This window comes from Scomber scombrus, chromosome 7, assembly GCF_963691925.1.
Source record: "Scomber scombrus chromosome 7, fScoSco1.1, whole genome shotgun sequence".
NCBI lineage: Eukaryota > Metazoa > Chordata > Actinopteri > Scombriformes > Scombridae > Scomber > Scomber scombrus.
In genome coordinates, this window is record NC_084976.1 from 10,282,349 (window position 1) to 10,305,558 (window position 23,210).

General features: G+C 41.0%; 1 protein-coding gene across 1 annotated transcript in view; it reads left to right on the forward strand.

Annotated features, from left to right (window-relative positions):
- Positions 1-23,210, forward strand: part of LOC133983502 (exostosin-1a-like) — a 38,938-nt gene that overhangs the window by 6,541 nt on the left and 9,187 nt on the right. The window contains exons 2-4 of the mRNA XM_062422596.1: positions 19,608-19,701; positions 22,135-22,242; positions 22,705-22,824. Of these exons, the coding sequence (XP_062278580.1) occupies positions 19,608-19,701; positions 22,135-22,242; positions 22,705-22,824 (322 nt within the window). The remainder of the gene's footprint in view (positions 1-19,607; positions 19,702-22,134; positions 22,243-22,704; positions 22,825-23,210) is intronic.

Consider the following 23,210-nt stretch of genomic DNA (forward strand, 5'->3'; position numbering starts at 1 on the left):
TTGATATTGATTGGATATTTTGTTCAATGTCTAAAATGTCAAGTGATATATTTCACATATTGTGTTTTGCAAGTGAGCTACAGTGCGTCTCCACTTGGCTTGTTTACCTGTCGTGTCCCTGCTGTTTCCTGGCAGCGGGTAGAGTCAACTCCTTACCTCCCTCTTCACCATACTCTGTCCTTCATACATCTGCACTCATTCACTCTTACAAGCTTGTAATGCAGCCAAAAGAGAACAGAAAAGATACAGCAGGAGGCAGGTCAGATGCAATTTTAACCTCAAACTGAAAGCCCTCTCACAGCTTGTTTCCAATTAAGAGGCCCTGCCAAGCGAGAGAGTATGAGAGGGATAGAGTGAGAGATGAGGGGAGAGACATAGGAGAGTTGGAGAGTTGGAGTGAAAATGGAACACGAAGAGAGAGCGTCTGAGAACGTGAAAGATGGAGGGAGAAAGTAAAGGCTAGAGAGAAGCAGAAAAGAAGAAAAACAAACGCCAGTCATCCAGCAGTGAGAGGTGAGTGCAATAGCTGGCAGGGTGCTGACGTTGGTCTGCTAGGTGTATTTATAGACGTGCAGGGTTTTAATCCTCAGTATTGGCCAAAGCCCCTGGCAGAGGGCTGCTAGCCAACTTGATGCAGGCTTTACAGAGCTTGGGGAAAATGATAATCGTTGGGGGAGGATGGTCGATCTCTAAGTTCCTGCACATTAACTATAAAGTGCCTTTTTTCACAGCCTCTTCAACTCATATTTCAACATATGAAATCAGCACTAAGGTCTTTTCTTTAAATAGGTTCCTAGCATACTTGCTTAGAGAATATACTACTTCTTCACAGTGCTTCTACCCAAGGACATATAAAAGCCATTAATGCTGCATTGCACTGGAAAAGGTGCTGAAAGATCACAAAGTATACATTTCTATAGCACTACTGAAAAAGAGAGGCTCTTCACTGTTAAAAATCTACCAGCTTTGGAAACATGTTCACAGTAATCTCAGTGCTTGAGGTCTCCATGCGGTATCACCGTCCATCAGCCCAGAAGTGTAGGTACATTTCGGAGAGGGTAAATATAAGCTCCAGTAGTGCCTGACACTGAACTAACATCAAAAAACTCATGCTAGGAAAGGCAGACTGATCAATTGGTTTGCGTTAAGTCATGTCTTGTGATAAAGGTTGCACTTAAACAAAGAAGAAATGCTCCAGTTGATGGTGAGACAACAACCAACATATATGTACGTTCCCTGTCTATATGAGCGGGTATTATGTATTAAGTTAGTTTATAGTCAAGATAATCCACAGACCTTGTTGTGAGCAGTTTCATGTAGGAACTATTTTCATTCTACCGAACAACACCTGCCAAGCATCTCACCGCCCCGAGGAAGCGTGCATCTATTCTTTGTGGAGGAGTAGTTCTTTCATCACTTGTTATTGTTACAGCATACAGTTACATTTAGGCAGAATAGTAGGCCATTGAGCTGCTGTATAATAAAGGTGACTGAGGACATGCAGTGTTCCCATCACAGTGCGTTTTCTCACCAGATTGAAATTGAAATGTAGGTTTCATTTGAAGAAACATTTTACACCACCAGTCTTATTTTGGCGCATCTGTCTTAAGATGGTCACATTGCTCCAGAAATTTTTACAACACTCAGTCTGCAGATCATTGTTCCTATTATTACGCGGTGGTTTTGGGTGACTTAATTGCAAAGAAATGCCTTGCAGTAGACAATTCAGTGACTTGTGTTTAAACAATGATCCCTTTTTCTGGAAGGTGCCTCCAGTTGCCAGCCTTTCCTACTCAGCCCTGCCAGTAAAGCGTCTACATTTGGCCCTGCTGGAAAGAGCAGAATGATACAGCAGATAGCACAGGAAGTGAGCTTGGTAAACCACAAAACCAGTTAGCTCAGATTACATGTTTGCTCTACATCAACACAGAACTAGGAGTGACACTTACATGACCACATAATCATTTTGAAACGGCTGGCGTTTTAAATGCTGTTTGTGATGCGTTCGCTGGGCCAGTAAGTGTATGAGAAGTGAAAATACAGGTTGTGGAGCAGATGAAGGTCAAGACTGGTGTTTTGTAGCTCATCAAACAAACAACATTGAGGTGACTGTTAGAGTACATTGTGCAATATACATATCTCCAGTACACTGTGTTGTCAGTTTAACTTATGTTGCTAATTTCACACCTGAGGGTGGAATAAATTCAGCATCATTTGACATTTATTCCACCAGCTGTTCATTTCCCCAGGTCCTGTCTCTGAGGCTGTAAACAAGTTGAATCCCACACAGGAAAATCACTGGCATAATCATCCACCAACAACAACAACGAATTGAGATGCGCTCCCTCTGAACGTTTCACATCTTTGTCTGCCTATGTTCGTCTTTTGAAATGTATGTCAGTATGACACGCTGAGCTTTCTTTATGCCTCCATTCTGCTTTTATCTTTACCTCTGCAAATCCATTTTTACCTTATTTCTTTGTGGTTTCGGCATATTTGTCCTTGTTTGCATGTAAATAGCTTCCTTACAAGAAGATGTGAAGGAATGATTTTAAAATAGTGACAGTATTGTGAAGTTTTGAGAGACTCCTTTATTATAGCTAAAGCAATTTTAGTACGCTTTTTGTTTCAAAGTACATGGATTCGGTTCACCAGATGATGTACACAGTGGGTGTACACACATACTACTGTGTAAAAGAGATTTATTCAGCCTATAGTTCTGATGGCATTGTGATGGATAATGCACTGTTTCCTATAGAGTGTTGGGATTACAAACTGCCCATATTTACAGATCTTATGGTAAGTGATAGCCATGAAACAAATACAGGAAAGCGGATAAGTGAGCAGCCAGGCTCACATGTCCTGCATTCTACATAACCATGTCACGTCTGCTTTTACAGCTCTCTGATGTGCATGTTGATTTCATAGCCTTACTGCCTGCCTGTGAACACTGATTTCATAAAGTGGGCTGGGATTTTATAAAGTGCTTTATTCGCTTGGATAGGTTTTAAATGCTCTCACACTCTCCTAGGAGGCTAGCTGTTAAGGACAGAGGGCTTTGCCATTTGTTTGCCATGCTCCCTCTCTATCTCAGCTCCTGTCCTGACAGGATGATGTATATCTTATCCTTGGCAGCCGTGTACCAGGTGATGTATTCTACTTGGAATGCTGGGAGAGTGAAATAAGGAAAGGGATCGCCATGTGCCAAGCACAGTGTGGTCCATTCCAGGTGGAGCTTTTCTGTCATCATGTGGAGTTGCATATCACCATTTCCATGCTCCCTGACAGATGTGATAAAGTTGCACTGGATGAAACAGTAAGACAGACTGTTGGAAGCGCTGCCAACATAGATCTGAGAGGGTGGGGGTGTTGAAGAAGTGAAATAACAGTGGTAGTGAAACACAAGCAGCACTTAATGTTGATTGAGATGATCAGGGTGACCTTCATGAAGGGTAGTAACAGAGAATTGATGTAAAAATCCATTTTTATGGTGTTTGACACTTGGGTCTGATTGGAGAGGTTTTTCCAGACCTCAGGCAGCCTTCTTCTCTTCCAAGACCTTGGGACATTTGCTTAAAGGAAAAATTCACCGCTGTGAATATTTTGATTTCTTAAAACTAGGTCACCTATGGAGTAGAAAAGTGCAAATATTTTTGTAACTGGTGCCATATGACATCAGAAAACTGAAAAAGGCTGTAGATTCCCCAAACTGCTCTGAAGGAGGAATCCTACAAAAGCCAGAATGCATTGAGCACGTCAATGAGAGTTAATGTGTTTATGATGATGGTAGGACTGGTTGGGCTCAAAGTTGGATGTAGCCACAATTTTACAGGTAACTTTGCTGTTCTGTATTCAGAATTGGTCCAATATAATATTCTGTCAAGTTCACCGCAAAGTTTGTTGCAGTGCAGCCTTTTTCTGTCCGTCTCCATTCTCCCTGACGATCCTCACCAGGTATGTTCAGGTCATACTGCAGCGCTTTCTCTCTCGGCTCCTGTGGTCATCCTCCATACTGTTTTGTCTGATTACACAGCTCAGCTTAGTTTAGCTGCTAAATTTGCTGTAATGATGCTCCGGTCCGGTGGTCACCCCCTCTTCCAGACTCTGCTGTGTCTAAGCGAGATATTCTGTACCATGAAACTAGTTTTCTTCCAAATATAATAACATTTAAAAACATTTAATATGATATTTTAGTGTAAGGTTTTTGCTATTGCTGGAATAACACAGTTGATGGGAGAGTATTGAGAGACCCATATTTTACTGTCCTTGATGAAGGCATCACTAAAAAAAATGAGGAAGCAGAGTTTGTATTCTTATACATCTCCAAAGTCTGTTTTGTGATGTGTTTTGTGTTGCCCATGGACGTTTGCTGGCAAATGAGCAAGGAGCTCTGGGTGCAGGCAACATGGAGGTAAATTAAACATTGTTCATTTGTATATATTACCCACACTGTAGTGATACAATGCTGGTTGAAAATTGGCAGTTTCCGTTTAAAGCGTCAAAGCTGCTGTTGTAGGCTTTGGATGGTGGGTTCAGGTGTAGCCTGCTATCTGGTGCACCTCAAACAGTTGGATGTGGTCTGTTCGGTGTAGTCTCATGAAGTGAACAATGTGATTGGTTGAATGTGCCACAAAAAAAAGAAAGAAGAGGAAAGCAAGTATTTGGATCAAAACTGAAAAGGCTCTGAGTGACATAGTTATGGTATAAAGAAGAAAAGAAATGTCAAAGTTGATAAAAAATAATATATGATAGGTAGATTTCTCTACCAGAGTCATGGCCTGAATCATCTACGGACAAAGATCAAACTTAGTCGAACTGACTCATCTAACAGCAAGTCAGTGTTTGGCCAGTGTTTGCGTGACCCCTGAGGCACATTTACAGTCTTTTCAAACACTCGGATAAGTTCTTGCTCAGCATGACGAGAGCTTTCTCAATTATCCCTCATGTACAATGAAATATGTTCTGAAAGCTACATGCAGAATTAAGCAGCACTCTAAAACCATGGCCAGCCAAATCCCACAGGATTTAAATCCTCCAGTCAGTGTGGAGAGTAGACCTGCCAGGCCCACAGATATGGAGTCTCTCAATGTCTGTGACTCTTGACTCAGTGCCACAAAATATTTTTTAATATTTCATGAATTATATTTGGAATTGGGGAGAAGGGGATTAGAGTACAATATCAAATAGCCTTAGGAAATTACTGATTTATCATGTCGAACTTGATCACATGAGTGTGATTGCCTTTGCCTTTTCCTTAAAGGTACTTTGGCAATGTGTCGTCATCACCGTGTGGGACCATGTTGCTTTAACGCAACCACACTGGAAATATTACCAGCCACCATGTTGTGAGGCTTGGCTGGGTAGTGACTTGGATCATCAGATAAAACTGGCATACAAACACACATTCAGATATGCAATCTAGCCCTGTCCTCTTTGGACTCCACTCTGTGAGGGAAGGGACGCTTCAGTACACATGATGATAACCCTGAGTGTGTGATAGTCTGTAACTCTTCCGTAAAATGGTGGCCTAATTTAACATGTTCTTTGTCGCAGTCCTTAACAGATAAAGTGACCGTTCAGACTGACAGTAATTTTGTAAAATTGTACAAATTACATCAAGAAGTACAGCTTGTTGAATGAGGAAAAAATGGGGGGAATTAGTGGCAAACGAGTTAATATTGACTGAGGCTCAAAGAAACTGTTTCCTTTGCAAACCAGTTTCTGTTTCATCATATCTGCTTTGACTGAAGCTCAAATGATGTTGGCTATGATTTTGTGCCTGTTGGCTAAGCTTCATATAGTTAGTGCCTCCTCTTATCCTGGTGAAATCTGCAACTTCTCCTTGTGAGGTCACAACCGGAGGGCAAGGCAGGAAGTGTTGCCTTTGATCTTTCCCGCTGTTCAAACTAATTACCTGCCCGCAGCAGCAAGTAATGCTGTCCATGGAATTCATTAACAGATGATAAAGCTTTGTTCTGGGCCTGTGTGTCTGCGAAGATACAGAGGAATTCAGCCATCTTAACAGAGTACTTGTTGGGCAGTCAACCTTCCTATCTCAGATCAGGTTAACTTGTCCTTGTCTGTGACATTGAGAGGCTAGTGTGGATGTGCAGATACATTTCCACTAGTGTGATACCCTACCCTAAAAATAATAACTATTTTTCTTTTTCTGAATGTCTTGCTGTTCCATTAAACTCAAAAATACCTCCTCAAGATGCTTTTGTCAGCTTGATAAAACTGAGCAGAGTAGAGGGAATGGATTTTTATTCTTGATATTGAATTAGACCACAGGGTAGTGTTTGTCAGTCCAGCTTGCTAGCTATTCATCCGTTGGATTGACGTTGCATTTTTCCATAAAACAGACTGTGAGTATCTTTAGTCATGGAGAGTATTAACTTCAATTGACTATGACAGATGTTTACAGTCTTTCTGGCCGTTGAAGCATGACTGTACAAAAGAGTTTGTAACTCAGCATTGTGCACATGCAAATTTTGTAGACGTGGCGTGTATATCCTGATGAATAAGAGGTGACGGGTAAGGTGATGTTTTAAGTGACTCAATAATTACCACCCTTGCCTCACCACCTATTTATCTTCCCCTTACCCTCTGCGTGACCTCAAGTGGTTATTGCTAGCTGACAGTGTAACCATTACTCCTCCTTACTGTTATGTATTTCACATTTTTTTTAATCAGTTTAATGATGTGGAAATGTTTTAAGACAGTATTTTACTTATTAGGGACTCATCTACTATCACACTCATCTGTGTGTGGTGTATCATGGTATCAGGGTGGGATTAGGTGGCCCTCCCCCACTGTCATCACATTAGTGAGTGAGGATTTATTAGATGGGTTAGAACCTGAGGGGTGGTAGACTGTGATGTATGGCAAAGCGGGCCCTACTTTTAAGCCTTGATGGGAACGACCGCGGTCCAGAGCTGCAGGTTGTAAATGCCACCTCATACACACATCTCTAATTTGCTGTAGTCCTTCTCATACAAGTCAAAAATTTGTGTCTTTAGACAATTGTATTGATATCACTGTCATCAGGATATCATTGTGTCCCTGCAGGATTTAGAGAGAGTGTGCTGGGTGGACCTCACTGAGCCTCCCAGTGTTTAGTAAACACAGGGAAGAAAAGTTAGTGGTGTGTAGGTCAGGTCAGGTTCAGGTGGTTGATTAACCTGTATTATTGCAGGTTGGGCGGTGCAGATTGGCTCACTGGCCAGCTGCCACAGGGTAACAGGAGCCTCAGTATGTGTGTGTGTGTGTGTGTTTGTGTGTGAGCATGCACACGTACAGCAGGGGAAGCGAGGGGTAGACTGACTGGGAATGGGAGATGGTTTGCAGAAACACAAATGTTAGAGATATTTTATGTTACTATGAGAGGTGTAAACAAGGAAAAAGATATCACCTGCAATAGTCTTGCACTGTTGACTGAGCAAGTGAGATTGGTGTGCATTAGCTACAGGATGCTGAGTGCAGTTCACTAGCATGCCTGGAGGTAAAGGAAAAAAGTCGAAAACATCATGTGCTTCAACATCGCTGAAGCAATGGCGCAAAACACAAGCGATATTATGAAAAGTGAAAAAAAATATTTTTGGTACATTATGAAAATAGCAGGACAAATAAGACTGTGGCAGGCCACCACAATCGAATAAAAAATATATCGAAATCAATCTAAAAACAATTTGACAGGCCTAGTATGAACTCTGAAGAAGATAAAATCCTTAAAGTAGACCTGAACTATTTCTGACATTCACCGGCTGCTGTGCAACACATTGTAACTATACTGAAATATAAACCTGCTCACTCTGGATGATGATGTCTCAGTGCGTTGTGAAAAAACATTGTTCAACTCAGCTTCTGACATGGCAATTTTCATCTTTCTTTCTAAGAAACATTACCAGCATGTTAGCCAAGTGCCACAAATTTCTGCTAGTTGCTGCATTTTGTGCATCCTCTGGGATAAACTGCAGTATTTTTCCTTTTCCCCATCATCATTAATACTGCTGCCACCCTGTAATCTCTCTTTCTGCCACTAAGGCAATGGGGCTTCTCTCTCCTCTGTGGTCTCGTAATTGTGAGGTAATCATCTTTTCCCTCTTGAGAGCTAAAAGACTGTGTTTACTCTTGGTTTTTGGCGGCTCAACTTGGCGAGACTCTAATTTACTCTCTCGGCGGAAGAATGAAACAGCTCTTCTCATTACTTCACACTGGCTTTGCACTCTTCGGCATTCTTTTTCCCAGTACATTTGAGGCTGGTTGTCATCATCAGGTTGGATAAACTCAAATTTCTCTATTTTTTCCCAAATAGTTGGGTAACCCAAGTGACAAAACAATGTGTTATGTCACTTACTTCTCGTGGTGTGTATCCATCCACGGTTCTAATTGTCTAGGTTTTGACATGTTGATCTCTGAGATATTTTTTTTCTAGAAATAATGTCCAGATTATTTTGGATAATCAACAGTTTGTGTTCAAGCAATAATACTATTAAAAATAAATTGTTGACAAGAAAGAAATTATACTATTTTTTTTGTACTTTCTTCCAGTGATGTGAGAGCCTCAAGAGAAATTAAATTCATTTTAGAGACTGATATTTCAAAACCTGAGGATATAAAACCCAATCTACTAGAGGAAAGTGAGAAAATATCTCTATCTAGTCTTGCTTATTTTGTTTGCTAAGGCTGCTGATTTAGTGCCATTTGAAAAGGGTTTCAGTGTGGTCTCAAGGTCAGTGGGTTTCCTTTTCACTAGTTTGGACTTGAACTTTGAGGTAAAAGCTTTATTTTGACTCACTGCACAGGGTTTTGTGACATTTAGTCGGGGCAGTTAAAATAATCCAAGCTGGCTTTGCTGTGCCATCACCTCCACTGCACCCTCCAAAAACTTTCAGCCTGACCTCAGCCAATCCCCCTTAGATATCGGGATTTTGCTTCATCCCTTGCTCGGGTCCTTGATCATAACTGTCACATGGACACACACTCATGGCCACACTCACGCTTAAAGTCCAAAAGGTCCACTGAGATAGAAGTGGCCAAAACAATAAAACTCTGCTTTAACTCTTTAGCCGTTTACTCATATGAGCTCCTGAAATTTCCATACAATCAGGTCTGGACCTTGTCTGAAGTTGCCCGTTCAAACATGTAGAACACAACGGGAGATTGTCCGTGTAAGATGTGTTCTCACCTACTGGAAATACTCTGTTCGGTTAAGTAAAAAGCTGGTGCCTGGTCTTGAATGTTGTCATCTCGTGTAAATTACCCTTCTTATTCACTTTTGGGTGTTTGTAGTATTCCATTTTCGCAACAGTCACATCATAGAAACATCATTACACGGACATTGCACTAGGGAGCTGGCAGTGTAAAGTCTGTGTAATGTCCGGTCCAACTGATTCGTCCATTAGTGTTCTCACATACAGATCCTCTGGGTTATATCCAGATAACTTCAGGGTTGCAGTGCATGTGTGAAAGGGCCTTCTGTCTACTCTTTGTATTTCCCCCACAACTTACTCTCTAGCAATCTCTCTTCCCTGGAACACTTGCATAAGGCAATCCCCTGGTATGTCCTAACAAAAAAACAAAAAAAAGCCTGCAAACTCTCCAGCACATAGTCCTGCACTTTTGTTGTTGCATTACCCTTCAGATTTTGTCCTAAATCACACCCACACCAAAATCAAAATGCTCCAAAACAGACTTCTCAATCCTGGCAGATCCTGGCCTCAGCAGTCAGGTTTTATCTAAATCCCTCTCTTGGCCTGATGGATATTGGATCAGATCAGACACAGCCCACAAGTCCATCTGATGGTGAATTGATAGCAAACTCAGTTGAGAACGTCCCATATTTTGAACTAAGAGACACATTACCAATTCCCATTCTCCCTGTCATGGCTATTGTCACGGTTGCTTTGCTATTTGAAGGGAGGAGGCTGTCTGTGAGTTTTTTTATCCTGGTAAAAAATAAATAAATAAAATGATGTTTGGAAAAGCGGTCCACATACCACTATGTTTGACAGAACTCACACAGGCATACAGATATGCATACGGACAAACAACGTTAATTTTTTGCTTTTTTCCTTTCTCATTTTTGCTGATTACATTTCCATCTGTCTTCTGCTCCCTCCCTAGTTTTCATCTTCTTTGCCTCTGTTATTCTCATCTTTCCTTACATCCCACGCCCAACCTTCATCACTCTCCCTCTTCCCCTGTCTCCTACCCTCCCTTCCCAACTCTTTCCACCTGAGTTCCCATCCATTCATCACTCTCTCCTTTCCCATCTCCCTGCGCCTCACCCTCCGTCTCTCCGTCATTCAATCCCTCTCTCCTCTCAGTCGCTATCTGCCTCCTCACATCCTTCTATCTCTTCCTCTATCCTTTCCCGCTTGGCCCAGGAACAGAGACATTCCTGACCTGGACTTATCTCTTGTGCCGAGCAGTCATTGCAACAGCAGTACCAGCGAACCTCTATCTCCAACACAAGTCCACTATTGGCTGTTTCGCAGCATTCCTTCAAGCTCAGGGACCTTAATCTGCTCAACTTCCACCTTTGTTCCAAATGGGACACACTTACTGGCCATCCCGGGACTTGTGTAGTTCATTCATGCATGCATGTATTCATTCATTCAATCAGTCATTTACGAGAGCCGTGTTGTTGTTTGATAGCTGGGCCAAAGATTTATGAGTTTGCTAGTTTAGGGTAGAAAGGAGTGAGATTATAGTGAAATAGATATTAGTCTTAATAATATCCAAGGAGATGCTCTATTACTCTGATCAAATGTGTTGTTTGGAAGCATAGTATAAATACGTTTATATTCCTCCCAATCACCATAAGCCATTGCCTCAGGAGGGAACTCTCCCTGTGGTTTGCCGCAGTCAAACATTTTGACCAGAATTGTCTGATCCGACATCTTTTGTTGCCTGACTTTACAAGTCCAGCCTGACATTCCAGCACTAATGGCTGTTCCATTAACAACACTCATTTCATTATCTCCAAGACTCCCCTGTTCTGGTTTATGGTATCTGGAGAACACTTCAAAGCATCCTTTTCATCAACCTCATCAGGCTGATGGATGGTTGATTAGGGATGTGGGCAATGCTTCCTGTGAAGTCCTGAAGGATTCGGTAAAACACACAGCAGCCCTTTTTATGACATAAACATTTTCTGGATGGATGTTGATAAATTTTGCGCGTTACGGTCAGTGTGTATTTGTGTGATGAGTGTACCAGAGCCAACTGTAGGGTGTGTATGACTCAATTTTGAGGAGGGATATTTATAGAGATGAAAGGTTTTCTTTTTTTTTTTTTGCTTTTTTGATTCCTCTGGTGAGAGAAGGCTTAAGATGGATGGAGACTGAGTAAGGGAAGAAGAAAAAAATAGGAGCGATAGAAGATTCAAAGCATAGTAATTAGGTGAATTAACCTGGAGTCATGCAGAACTATGGTGGAGCTTGAGACCCCTCTCTGTGTGCCTGTAAATGTTTTATAAAGCTGTCTTTGAACTCGTTAACAGAGGGAGATGAGCGAGCTCTAGATGCCTTGAGGAAATGGGCACAGGCTTTGTTTTCCAAAAAGCCATATTGGTCCTAACATTATATTTGCTCCATTGACTCCGGGTGGGGCAGATAGTGTTCCTTAAAACTCCATTAAGCAGCAATGTTGGCGCTCACACTGTTGGTAAAGTGTCTTTATTTTCTCTGAAAGTGTAGCAACCATGAAAGTTCATCTGTTAAATAGGTATGCTAAAAACAAATGATGGGATTCTAGTGTAATTAGTCCACTTATTGCATTTCATTGTCACAGATAGGCCCAATAGAAATCAAGCAATTATGCCTGAGTTCAAATGTCTCTGATTCTTCTTTGCATGTTTAATCAGACAGATTTTCTTCATTAAACAGAGATTATCAACTACTATAATGTATCCTCCATAATAACCATCTAGCATTGTGAAACCCCTTGTTTCAGATTACGTCTCAAAAAAGCTTCTGCAATGGGCGCTGAATATTATATATTAACCACAGGAAATGTCTTCAGTGAATGACCTGCTGTGACAATGTCTATTTGGAAAGACAAGAAATATTTAAGGAAAAGCACTCTCATCGTTGAGGTGTCACAGCCACGCTTCTGTGACAATGTAAATGTGTATTTTTACCAATACCACTATTAAACAACAGCACAGTATATATTTTCCTTGTGGCTCTGCCAACATCCACTTTGTTTGTGTCCTAGCAGCATGTCTCCATTCATGCTCAAGGCAACGTTAGCCAGCTACATTGCTTCACAAAAGTTTCTCATCTATCATGGCTGCAGGTAAAACAGTCAAGATTAACTATGTCATTAAGTACAAGAAAGTGCAGCAAATCTCATTCATAATAGCGTTGGCCATTAATCTCTAATGCTTCCACCCTGAGGCCACTGAAGTATTTTAAGCTCTATAACTTTAGGCAAGGCAGTATAATGTAGGGCTGGAAGATATGACCAAAAAATAAAATAGCTTCTTTTCTTTCTTTTTTTTCCAAGCTCAAGGACATTTCAAGATTGTTAAATGCAGGATGACTGAAATATGATTCATTCGTCATGTTTAGGACTTCATGTGCAAGATGACTGAGCAAGAATAATAATGGAACTGTACTACCTGCAAGGCTGCTATTGAAATGTTTATTAACATCAATACCGAAAGCTGCCACAGTTTACTGGACTGTTGTGAACTTTTGTGCACAAATTAAGATAATCTGACATATTAACTATTACTAGTCTCATGCTATTCAATCCAAGCTCAGTAAAACCCCTAACATCTTATATTTCCTCATTCCTCAGGGATCACTTTGTACAGAGCTCTAATTTATTCCCCCTGTAACAGAGGCCAGTCCACTCTCTAATATCTAGCTTGATGGTTAGTTAACCCCATGTAATATGAGTATGAGGGACACTCATTAACCCCTCATTACGATCAGCCATTTGATTGCCTTATGGAGGTCAAACTGTCGTGTATTGACTGCTGTCATGCCTGTAAACACCATGCATATGTCCTTCTTTTTACATGCAGGTCTGCCCACAACTAGTGTATTTTGTATTTATTCCAAGTTTGTGTTTCGTTTGTGTAAGTATAGCATGCTAATTTTCCTGGCTGGGTCTGTCACTGTGCATTGTACATGTGGTCTTTAATGGGAAAACAAAGCAGCTAAAGTCTACAATGGTCTGGCAGTGTCTTGAAGTCTCTCAACTTCAATGGTTGACAAGTGTTTATGTGTTTGTGTGTTCGTGTGACATTCTTGCTTTGGGTGACTCTGGCTGTGTGGGGCTCGGATACAGCGTGCAGTTGTCGACTGCTGTTTTTTTTTTTTTTCTCCTTTCCCTTTCTCATGTGATAACACTCACTTTCACTCGCTGCCTTTCAGCTTGAGATTCCTCTGGCTTGAACTCACAGTCCTGGCAACAGCCAACTGCCCATCAACTTGGCTCAAGTGTGACAGAGAAGAGGAAGCAGAAAATGAGATATGAAGTCTGAACGGGATGGGAGAGGGGTGAGAGAGCGGGATAGTACTACAGCTGCCTTCATTTACCCCTCTGAAGTCCATGTTGGGGAAATCTCTGTTGTTGAAGATTTTCCCTGCGACCTAGATGAGTGATGGCTACACTATGAGTTCTGGCTGTGTATTTTAAAAAATAGAGTTCTTTTTTTAAATTTATGGGCTCATTATTCAGGTGATCATTTGAAAGAATGACTAAATCACCGGCCACTGTGTCTGTGTGTGTATGTGAGTGTTGCTTTCTGTCCATCATTATACAGATTTAGACACATGCAATAAATTAGGACAGAGCAGAGCGTCCCAGAAGGAAGTTCATTTTTGACGATGATTGACAGCATGGGGTCCTTTTTTAACTTGCTTTTTTCCTGTTAGATTTAGATACGCTTTGGTCTTGGCCTGGCTTTCTATGGCGTTGTGTGTCGTGGAACAACAAGCAAATATGCATGAATTAAAGTAGCTGGACCACAGTCATGGTGGACAGAGGACAGTTTGGGGTAACCCACATGAGCACTTTGACTTGCCATTGAGCATCTACAGCAGTGCTTCATTTGATTGCAGTTCTCACTATGACTTGTTATGATGCAAATGTGTGTGGTCTCTTACATAGATTATAAGAGACAAACACTTGGTCTCCTCAGGCACTGGATAGAATGAGCATGTGTTTCTTTTTCATACCATCTATACTTGTTGCTAGGAGACCAGTTGATCATTTTTCTTGACCCAGCTCACTTCCTGTTATTCTTTACTGTTTCTGTGAATCATACTGTGCTCCTTTTTCTGCAGTATTAATCACTGATGTTTAATTATATCCATGAATGAACAGCTTTATAGAAAGACAGTTGATCTCTCCCAGAATTAAAACAAAAGGTAGATGGTTTATCATTTCACTGCCGGATGCTTTCCAATTTTCTCTTTTTCCCCCCCAAGTGATCGAGACAATTGAGACATGAAACAGGATCAGTGTCTTAAACAAGCTTTTTGACTCACCTGCTAAAGGGACTTGTACATGAAAAAAGTCACCAAGCATGCATATTTTTTAGCGGACAGAATAATAAATTGCTGTTTTGTGTCACATTTATTGATATTAATGACAGTTTAGATGCAGTGTCTAGTAGCTGATGTCCCAAATAATAAAGAGTGCCACAAAACTAGGAGCGCTAGAGACTGTCTGTGGCTGGTACTCCTCCACCTCAGACTGTCTCAAGTACTCCTACAGTGTCTACACTGTATATGAACAAACATGAGTCATTTCCTATAATCTGTCATGACAGATACTTTATGACATGCTGATTTTAGAACATATATTTACCTGCCAGTGTGGTGAATAGTCTTCCGATATTTACTCATCAAGTACAAAATCTACTCGGTATCTGGCGTTTGTCAGGTGTTGATTTCCGAGCCTGACCAGGACTGTGTCCGTATTGATCTGAGCTGTGGTGTTGAAGTGATGATGCTGCATTAGCACACTTCACATTTTGCTTGTTCATCTCTCTTCCTGTAAATTGAGGGAATAGTTTGCTTCTAAATTTAAACTGCGTCCTTTCCACATATGGAAGCTCCGTTGCAGTTTGTAGTCATGATGAGTCAGCCTTCACTTCAGTCTTACTTCACTTATTTCTCTGATACTGTTTTGGCATTAAATCAAAACAATACTGCAGTTGTAATAATAAGTATGTAGCCCTTTTTACAGACTTTGCTAATAGATTTTAAAAGCGGCATCTTGACTCTTAATGTCTGATGTGTACCTCCTAATTTGATATACAAGACCAGTCAAAAGTTTGGACACACTAGTAGAAAATGATCTGGTGATGCATGACTTTTGGCACCTTTTTCTAGAGAAAAAGTGACCTATGTCCAAACATAACTTCCAAACTTTATTACAGACCCATTACTTATTACGGGTGGCTAGAAAGAATCAATAGTTTCTCTTGTTTGCTGTTGAGCTATATATGTATACTGTATATGGGCCTAATCTTTGTTTGCTCTTACACGATAACCACAACTTCCAGACAGTGTTTCCAGTCAACACAGTACATGAAGATTTCTTTGTCACAGCAGTGGAACTAAAGCTCTAAAGTGTGATTACCTTCACTACAACACACTGAAGAATTTCAAGTTCGTTTTTTTTCTATATCCATAACTCGCTCTCTCTCTTTCACACACACATATACACACATACAAACACAAACATACAGCCGTCTTATAAAACGGCTGCCATTTCTTTAAGATTGTAGTTTGTAACCGACTGTAACTCGATGGTCAGGAAACATCAACACTGCGGTCGCTCTGATCGAACGCCTGGTTGAGTTTAAATCCCCGGTGACTGCGTCTGTGTCCACCGCATGCGTTCTCTGAGGCTGAAGCTTTGTACACAGCTCTGCAGCAGGATACTACGGGTGACACGAAAAATTCAATTTTGCAACATATCGCAGTATTTCCACTTGAGGAAAGTATTGATACACCGCTCAGAATTGATGCAGCTACTTTGACATACCACTACCAGAGTGTCATTACCCTCTGCTTCCTTATGGAGTTGCTGAACAGTCATGCTGAGTAGATCCACGCTTTACATTTTTGCCTCTTTCTTCTGCTTTGTGTGTAACGAAGGGAATGTTCATTCTTAAATCATACCTGCTTACTGCCCACCAATAGAGAAGAAGGGAGAGGAAAGATAGTGCTGTGGAAATCAACACGGACAGGCTTCTTGAAGAAGAAAATTGTCCCACAGTTGGTCAAGTGTAGTAGAATGAACAGATTGCTAATTGAGGTTTTGAATTGGTTTCAATTTCAGCTGTTTTGATATGTATTTAAATTGAGAACTGATGCTATGTTAAATGGAAATGTGTAATATTCTCGGTTATTTTATTGATGCAGTTTGTGATTTAGTTTTAGATCCCTGATAATTTGCTACATGAATTAAACAATGTTTTTATTTTATATAGGCATTGTTTTCTTATAGGCTATTGAATCTATATCCTTGTAGAAAGCTCTGCATGAGCAATTGCAGTCAGATTCCCTTTTTCCATGCTGGAAACACAGCATTCATTTCACCCTTTGTGCAAGTTTCTGTGTGGTACCTGTGTTACACCTGAGCTAGCAGCTCTACTGCGAGAGGCTCTCTAGTGTGTATGAGTGTTTGTGTGTGGGGAAGTGTCAGCTCGTAGCCGTAGCTCTGCTGTTTAACATGTTAATGTTACCATCGTCACTCATCAGTTATCAGCAGGTCATGTGTTGTGTTTACTGCCACAGAAGAGGAATAAATCTTTGGGTTATTTGCACGACGTCGCCTCTCTGTTGTCTCTCGTCAGACTTTATAAGGCTACCAGCAGCTATGTGAGAGGCACAAACTGAGGCTACAATCATCAGTGTTGTGATGTTTATATTCATAAAAAAAATGTCTTTCTTTCTGTTACAGATATCATGATATATCGTAAATAATTTCTTTATGATATATTATGTATCACAGAATTGCCTTTGCTGTGATATATCGTTATCGTAGCATACATAGCTGTATTTCAATAGGGACTGACACTTAACATTATGTCAAATTATCGTTTGACACTTCAGACGATCAAGATAACACAAATTAACACAGAGTTTGGGTTGCCATGGGAATTTCTGGTTAGTACAGTGGTATAGTTTCAAATTAGATGATTGATCAAGGATTTTTAGCCGACTGTGATCTTTATTACAGTATTTATTCTAGTATTTTGAAGTATATAATAAAGGAAGGGTGGCAATGAAAACATAATCAAGTTTGTTACCTCAGTGGTGTAATGATGTGAGTGTTCAGTGATGAACAATCGGCTACAGTGAGACTGCTCCACTCCCCTGTTACCATAGCATGTTTAAACACTGGAAATATGGGACATGGCAGGATTTAGTGTCTCATATCATGTAGTGTTAATGGCTGACGTGTCTGCGAGATGTAGGGTAAGCTAAGTGCTCACTTACATCTATTGTGTTTCTTTTTTTCTTTACAATGACACCAATCTGCTCAATGCCTGCGCCCGTGTGCACTCGAAAATCTGTGATAAAATAAAAACTTAAACTCTGTACCAAAACAGGAGTTTGTCCATGAAGGAGATGTTTTGGGACCGCTCATCCTGAATGTCTTGCTGGCATGCGGTAACATACTGTGAGACCGCTCCGCCCCACAGGCAGCCATCTGGAAGAGAAGGGAAGAATGGAGGTATGCAGGGAGAGGAACATCTGGTCTTTACTGAGTTAGCACTGACAGGAAATGTGATAGATGGGAGATTTACACCCAGTCAGGCCCAGATATGGACCTATACTTTTGTTTTTATGGGCTGCCTGCAAAATGGTCAGTGGTTATGCGCCTCTGGCTGGATTATTTGTTTGTCATGCTTAATGACAGCCCATTATATCTGTGATGGAGACAGCCAGATGAATCAGATAAAAGCTACCTATCCTGTAGCACCGTGGTCTGCCAGCCAGTGTGTGGATTTCTGTTTGCATTATAGTGTATTACTATAGATGGTATCAAGCTTTACTGTAGCTTTTATGCTTTTTGTATCCCTTAATCTTCTTTTAACTCACTGTAGTGGCTCTTAATTGTAAATGGTGGGTTTAGTCTAGAGTGGGATTATCCAGATAGATATTGCATCATCAACATAGTTGATGTGACATTGTTGTTTATATTTTGCATTACATGGCACTAATTTATGAAGTAGGCTTGGTTAAAGCATTTCATTAAGGTTAATACTCTTTGCTTAGAGATTTATGTGTAATGGTGATTGCAGTGCAGAGTGCCCAACAGAATAAACAAAAACATAATGTTATTTAAAAATCGGACTGGTTTCATCCATTTTTAAAGATATTTTGTCTGTATAACATTGCTTACACTTATAAAAAAAGTATTTCCAAACCACAACAAATGAGGCGAAACTTGTCAGCGCACGTATAAACTACTTAATGTTAAGTAGTGGTGTCAAGTCTCAGCGTTATTTCACTCAGTCCAATCATGCGTATTCACCATTCATTTAAAAGCTATTGAGAACTTGGTTTCCAGCTGGCTTGGAATCGTGTGGTTTCTGCTGGATAAAAGGAGGTATAGATAGAACCACTTGTTAGCAGATGAATTGAGAAATCCTTCGTTTGACATTTGGCAGGCATTCATTAGCCGAAAACAAAACCCAGCAGATTTTCATATGGAACATGGAAATATGTGGTAATGATGACAGCGCTGTAGTACGCTCATGCATTCCAACAGATGTTGAATACTTTTTTAACAGCGTTCAGAGATTATGACTAGGGAATAAACTATAGCTGGCTGTTTTATTTGAATTTCTCTGTATTGTGAATCTAAATGTCTTCTTTGTGTGTCTTTGGTATTCCTGCAAATCCTCAGGTTTGTACACTCAGGAAATACCAAGGAGTGCAGCCTCAGGCATAATAAATCCATATATACACACACAGACAATAAATAAAATAAATATAATACACTTCCAGCGAAACCCAGTCCAGTGCATAAGCAGACAACACACACAAATTTCATAGTTTTCCACACACACACACACACACACACACATATAATATTGACAGGAATTATTGAAGGAATTCCAAGCAGCTCCTTAATCCAAGCAAGTGCTGACTGAGGCTTAGATTGGATAGAGGGAGCGGCGACGAAACGAGAGATGTTGAGATGTGCAGGTGAGAGGGCAAAGGGTTTAAAGATGGGCGGGGAGAAGGGAAAGAGAAGAGGAGTCAAGATCAAAGTATGGCTTTTTTTTTCTCCCCCTGAAAGTACGTGCGGTTTCCAAGATATTCCATTGTGAAAAATAGTCGGCTTTTCTGTTCTGTCATCTGCTGTACTGAGACTAGTACAGCAGAGTTTGGCTTTTTTTAATGAGATGTTAAAATATATAAGGTAGTAGTCTATGTAAAGTAGATCTGTACAAACCAACACACTGATGGAATGTCATGTATCTTCTGTTGGTGTCCTGCACATATGAGTACAAAATTGCACTGGCCTAAAAGCATTGACATGGATGTGATACTTTAGCTCGTTGTTCCATTTGCACTGTTGCTGATGTCTCCTCTCTTTTTACTGCCATCCTGCAGGTATGACTACAGAGAGATGCTGTACAACTCCACATTCTGTCTGGTACCTCGAGGACGACGGCTGGGTTCCTTTCGCTTCTTAGAGGCTTTGCAGGTCAGTGACACTAGCGCAGATGTTGCTACGCTGAGGTTTTATTAAATCTAAAACAGTTACAGGAGCTGCATCAACGGTAACTCAGAATATGGATGCCAGTGTATCTGCAACATTTCATTCCACCTCCCAGGTTTTGTTATTTATTATTAATCACTCTCTCCAATATGTCCTTACCCTCAGTATGAGCTAATAAAATGAAAATACCCAAGATGAAACTATATATGTCTCATCTGTGTGGAAACAATACTGATCAGAAATAGAACATAATTCGTGCTAAGTACCTTGTCTGGCCAAAATCTAATTATGCCATTGCAGGGCCACAATAGGTTTTTCTTAGTACTAATTCTGTGTCACAGTTACTTTTCAAGGAATTACTGCAAGATTTGGACCTGATTAAGAAGACTGACCCACATAGCTTCTCTCCAAACTGTGTTAAAAGCGCTTCAGTTTTCAGCTTTCTAAAGAATCTACATCAATAATTGACATTCTGGCAACTTGGGTCGGCAGACACATGATCCAGATGACCAAACACGAGTCGAACTGGTCCAAGAAAATCTTGCAGCGGCTCAGCCCCGAAGCAGCGGTGGCCAAACAAATAAAGCCATGAATCAGTGGTGGAGAATGGAAAAAGTGAAGTGAGTGATCAGAGTTACTCCCAGTAGCTCTCTCACCCACCGCCAGTTATTTTGTAATTGTGCAGCCAGTGTTAACACAGCTGCCTCTGACTCAGGGTCTTTACTGCTGACCCTGCCATCTTTCCTCTCTGGTTGTTTTTATTCGTTTTGTTCTCCACTTCAATTCTGCTCTTTCCACTTCTTTCACTTTTATTCACCCGCCCACTGAAGTCGACCTCCCCTCTCCACCGAATGATCAGATCTTGATCATGCTGATTGAATTATAGCTTGATTAATTTCCAATGCCTACAAGCATCGACAATGTTTAGGCACTGTCCGCTCATCTCAGCAAAAAGGAGTGTAAGGAGTGTTTGTAACTGCCTTTTTGGCCTTCAAAACTCTGTGTAGCAGTATGAGAATATGACCACATGTAAAATATTTCAGTGAATATACATGGGAGAATGATTTGGAGTTCCCTCTGTGTATAATTAGATTTGAGATATTTTGCTGGTTTTTTTTTTTCTCCTCTGGTGCCTCAGCAGCACATTGAACACAACAGTGGAAAGAATCTGTATTTCATGAAAAAAAATCAAAAGCAATTCAGAGCTGAAGTTTGCAGGGGACACGGTGTGAGTTCTCTTTGTGGGAGTTGTGTTCGTGTCAAGCACCATAAGCACTAGAGCGGGGCAAAACAGGGTAGACACAGTTGGGGAAGTGAGATATTTATGAGCAAGTGGAATGAGAATGAGTTTTGAGTTTACAATAGGAGATGGCAGGGACTGTGTATTGACTGGAACAGGAAGATATGCACCATTGGTGAGCACTGAAACAAAGTGAGACAGTAGACTGGAGTGTAGGGCAGGACCCCCGCAGGCATTTCCCACTGGCAGGCTTGTAGCAGCATCAGGGCTGAGGAGGGCAGGCAGACATTGGAGAAAAGATGCAGGGAATTTAAAGCAGAAAGTTTTACTAATAAATGTTTGTTTGTGTGAGTGTGTGTGCGTGCGTGCGTGTGTGTAATGTGATATTGGGAGAGGATTGGGGCTCGGTTGATTGCTCTGTGGGATCAGATAGGTAGGGGAAAGCAGTCAGCAGATTGCTGCATTCGCTAATGACACCGAGGAGATTAGACGAGCGCTGTGATGCAGCAGCTTGCATTTGCATGTGCGCTGACCGAGGCCAATCAGTGAATGCTACCCCGCTTAACAGATTTTAGTGCCGGTCAGTATAGTCAGAACACACAGTGCCCTGTTTGATGCCCTTTCCAACTCCTACACACAAACACTCATATATAGACCTTAACTGCCATCGCAAATACGCACACGTTTGTACACATAAATGGTAATTGGGTTTACAAGGACATGCACACATATATTTTAAAGTGTATCTCGCTCTCGCTGAGTTTAATGACCATTACGACGCCGCACTGCCTAGTCACTTTGAGAGTTAGTCATCAAGGTGCTGCAGCAGTTCTGTAGTTAATAAAAATGTATCAGAAGATGTGTTGCCCCTATTGGTTAAACTGCCTGATTTGATTGCTCAGGAAATGGACCGTGCTCAGTGACGGCATGGGCTTGCGGAACATAAACCATTTGGTATTATGTTTCAATTTTTTTTCTCGTCAGTCTGCCTTCATTTTTTTTTTTTTTTTGCCTTTAGAAATACAAATGATCCTACAGGGGTAATGCCTGCTCCATGCCTTTAAGTACAAATATTTTAAGATGGACATCACAGGGAGGTGGCACTTGCAAACAATCTGACTTCCCCACACCACTGATTTAACATAATTTAATGTTGTGTGTGTGCGCTACTCTTACAGGCAGGTTGTGTGCCAGTGATGCTGAGTAATGGCTGGGAGCTGCCCTTCTCAGAGATCATCGACTGGAATACAGCAGCTGTGATTGGGGATGAAAGGCTGCTACTCCAGGTACAAACCTAACACACGTCTAGAGTTGTGATTGTCCACACTGCTAAAAGAAAAAAGAACATGTAGTACATCTACACACTGCTGTCATGTTCCATATTTGACCGTAGATGTCATCACAGCAGCAGTGTGCAAATGTTCTGAGTGTCTTCTTCCAGTGTGCATGTTTGTCACCCACGATGTACAAAGTAATAATTGATGTGCATGCCGGGCCTTGTATTTAAGAACACGTATTGTGAATTTGGATCACTGTCTCCAAAAAGCTACTGTACAGCTGTGTCAGTTAAATAAATGACAGCCGAGACTCATTTAAGGCAGCTATTGAGGCACATCTTTACGCTTTTCCGCGGGTAGTGTACTTTGTGGATTAAATGAAAGCATCAAGGGTAATCCTACAAGACTCCTGGTTTCTGTTTTTGTCCTGTGTGAGGTAAATATGCTAACATGTGCTCACTTGTGTCCCAGATCCCTTCAACAGTGCGTTGCATCCACCAGGATAAGATCCTGTCCCTGAGACAGCAGACTCAGTTCCTATGGGAGGCCTACTTCAACTCTGTGGAGAAGATAGTGCTGACCACACTGGAGGTACTATAATATGATACAATACACAGTACATGCCAGTTAACATCTCTATACACACTGGCATATGAGGGTTATGTAATTTTTAATTTGTCTACCCAATTCTGTTCATCCCAGTTATTGACTTTGTAATGACAAGCTTACAAGTGCACACTCTGCAGTAGCAGCATACTTAACACCCACAGTGACACTCCTCCAGACGAGACTGGAAACCAAGAAGGATGATATATATTGTTAAACGCTGCTGTCATGTTTTTTGAGGCTGTTTTCTGCTGCGGCTTGGCTATCAATCGTGTCAGTAGTTTGTTCCTGTCAGAGTCCATTTATCTGTATTCTTCCTAGTGAGTGCCAGGTTAGAATTACACACAAGCGAATATGAGAGCAGAGAGGAG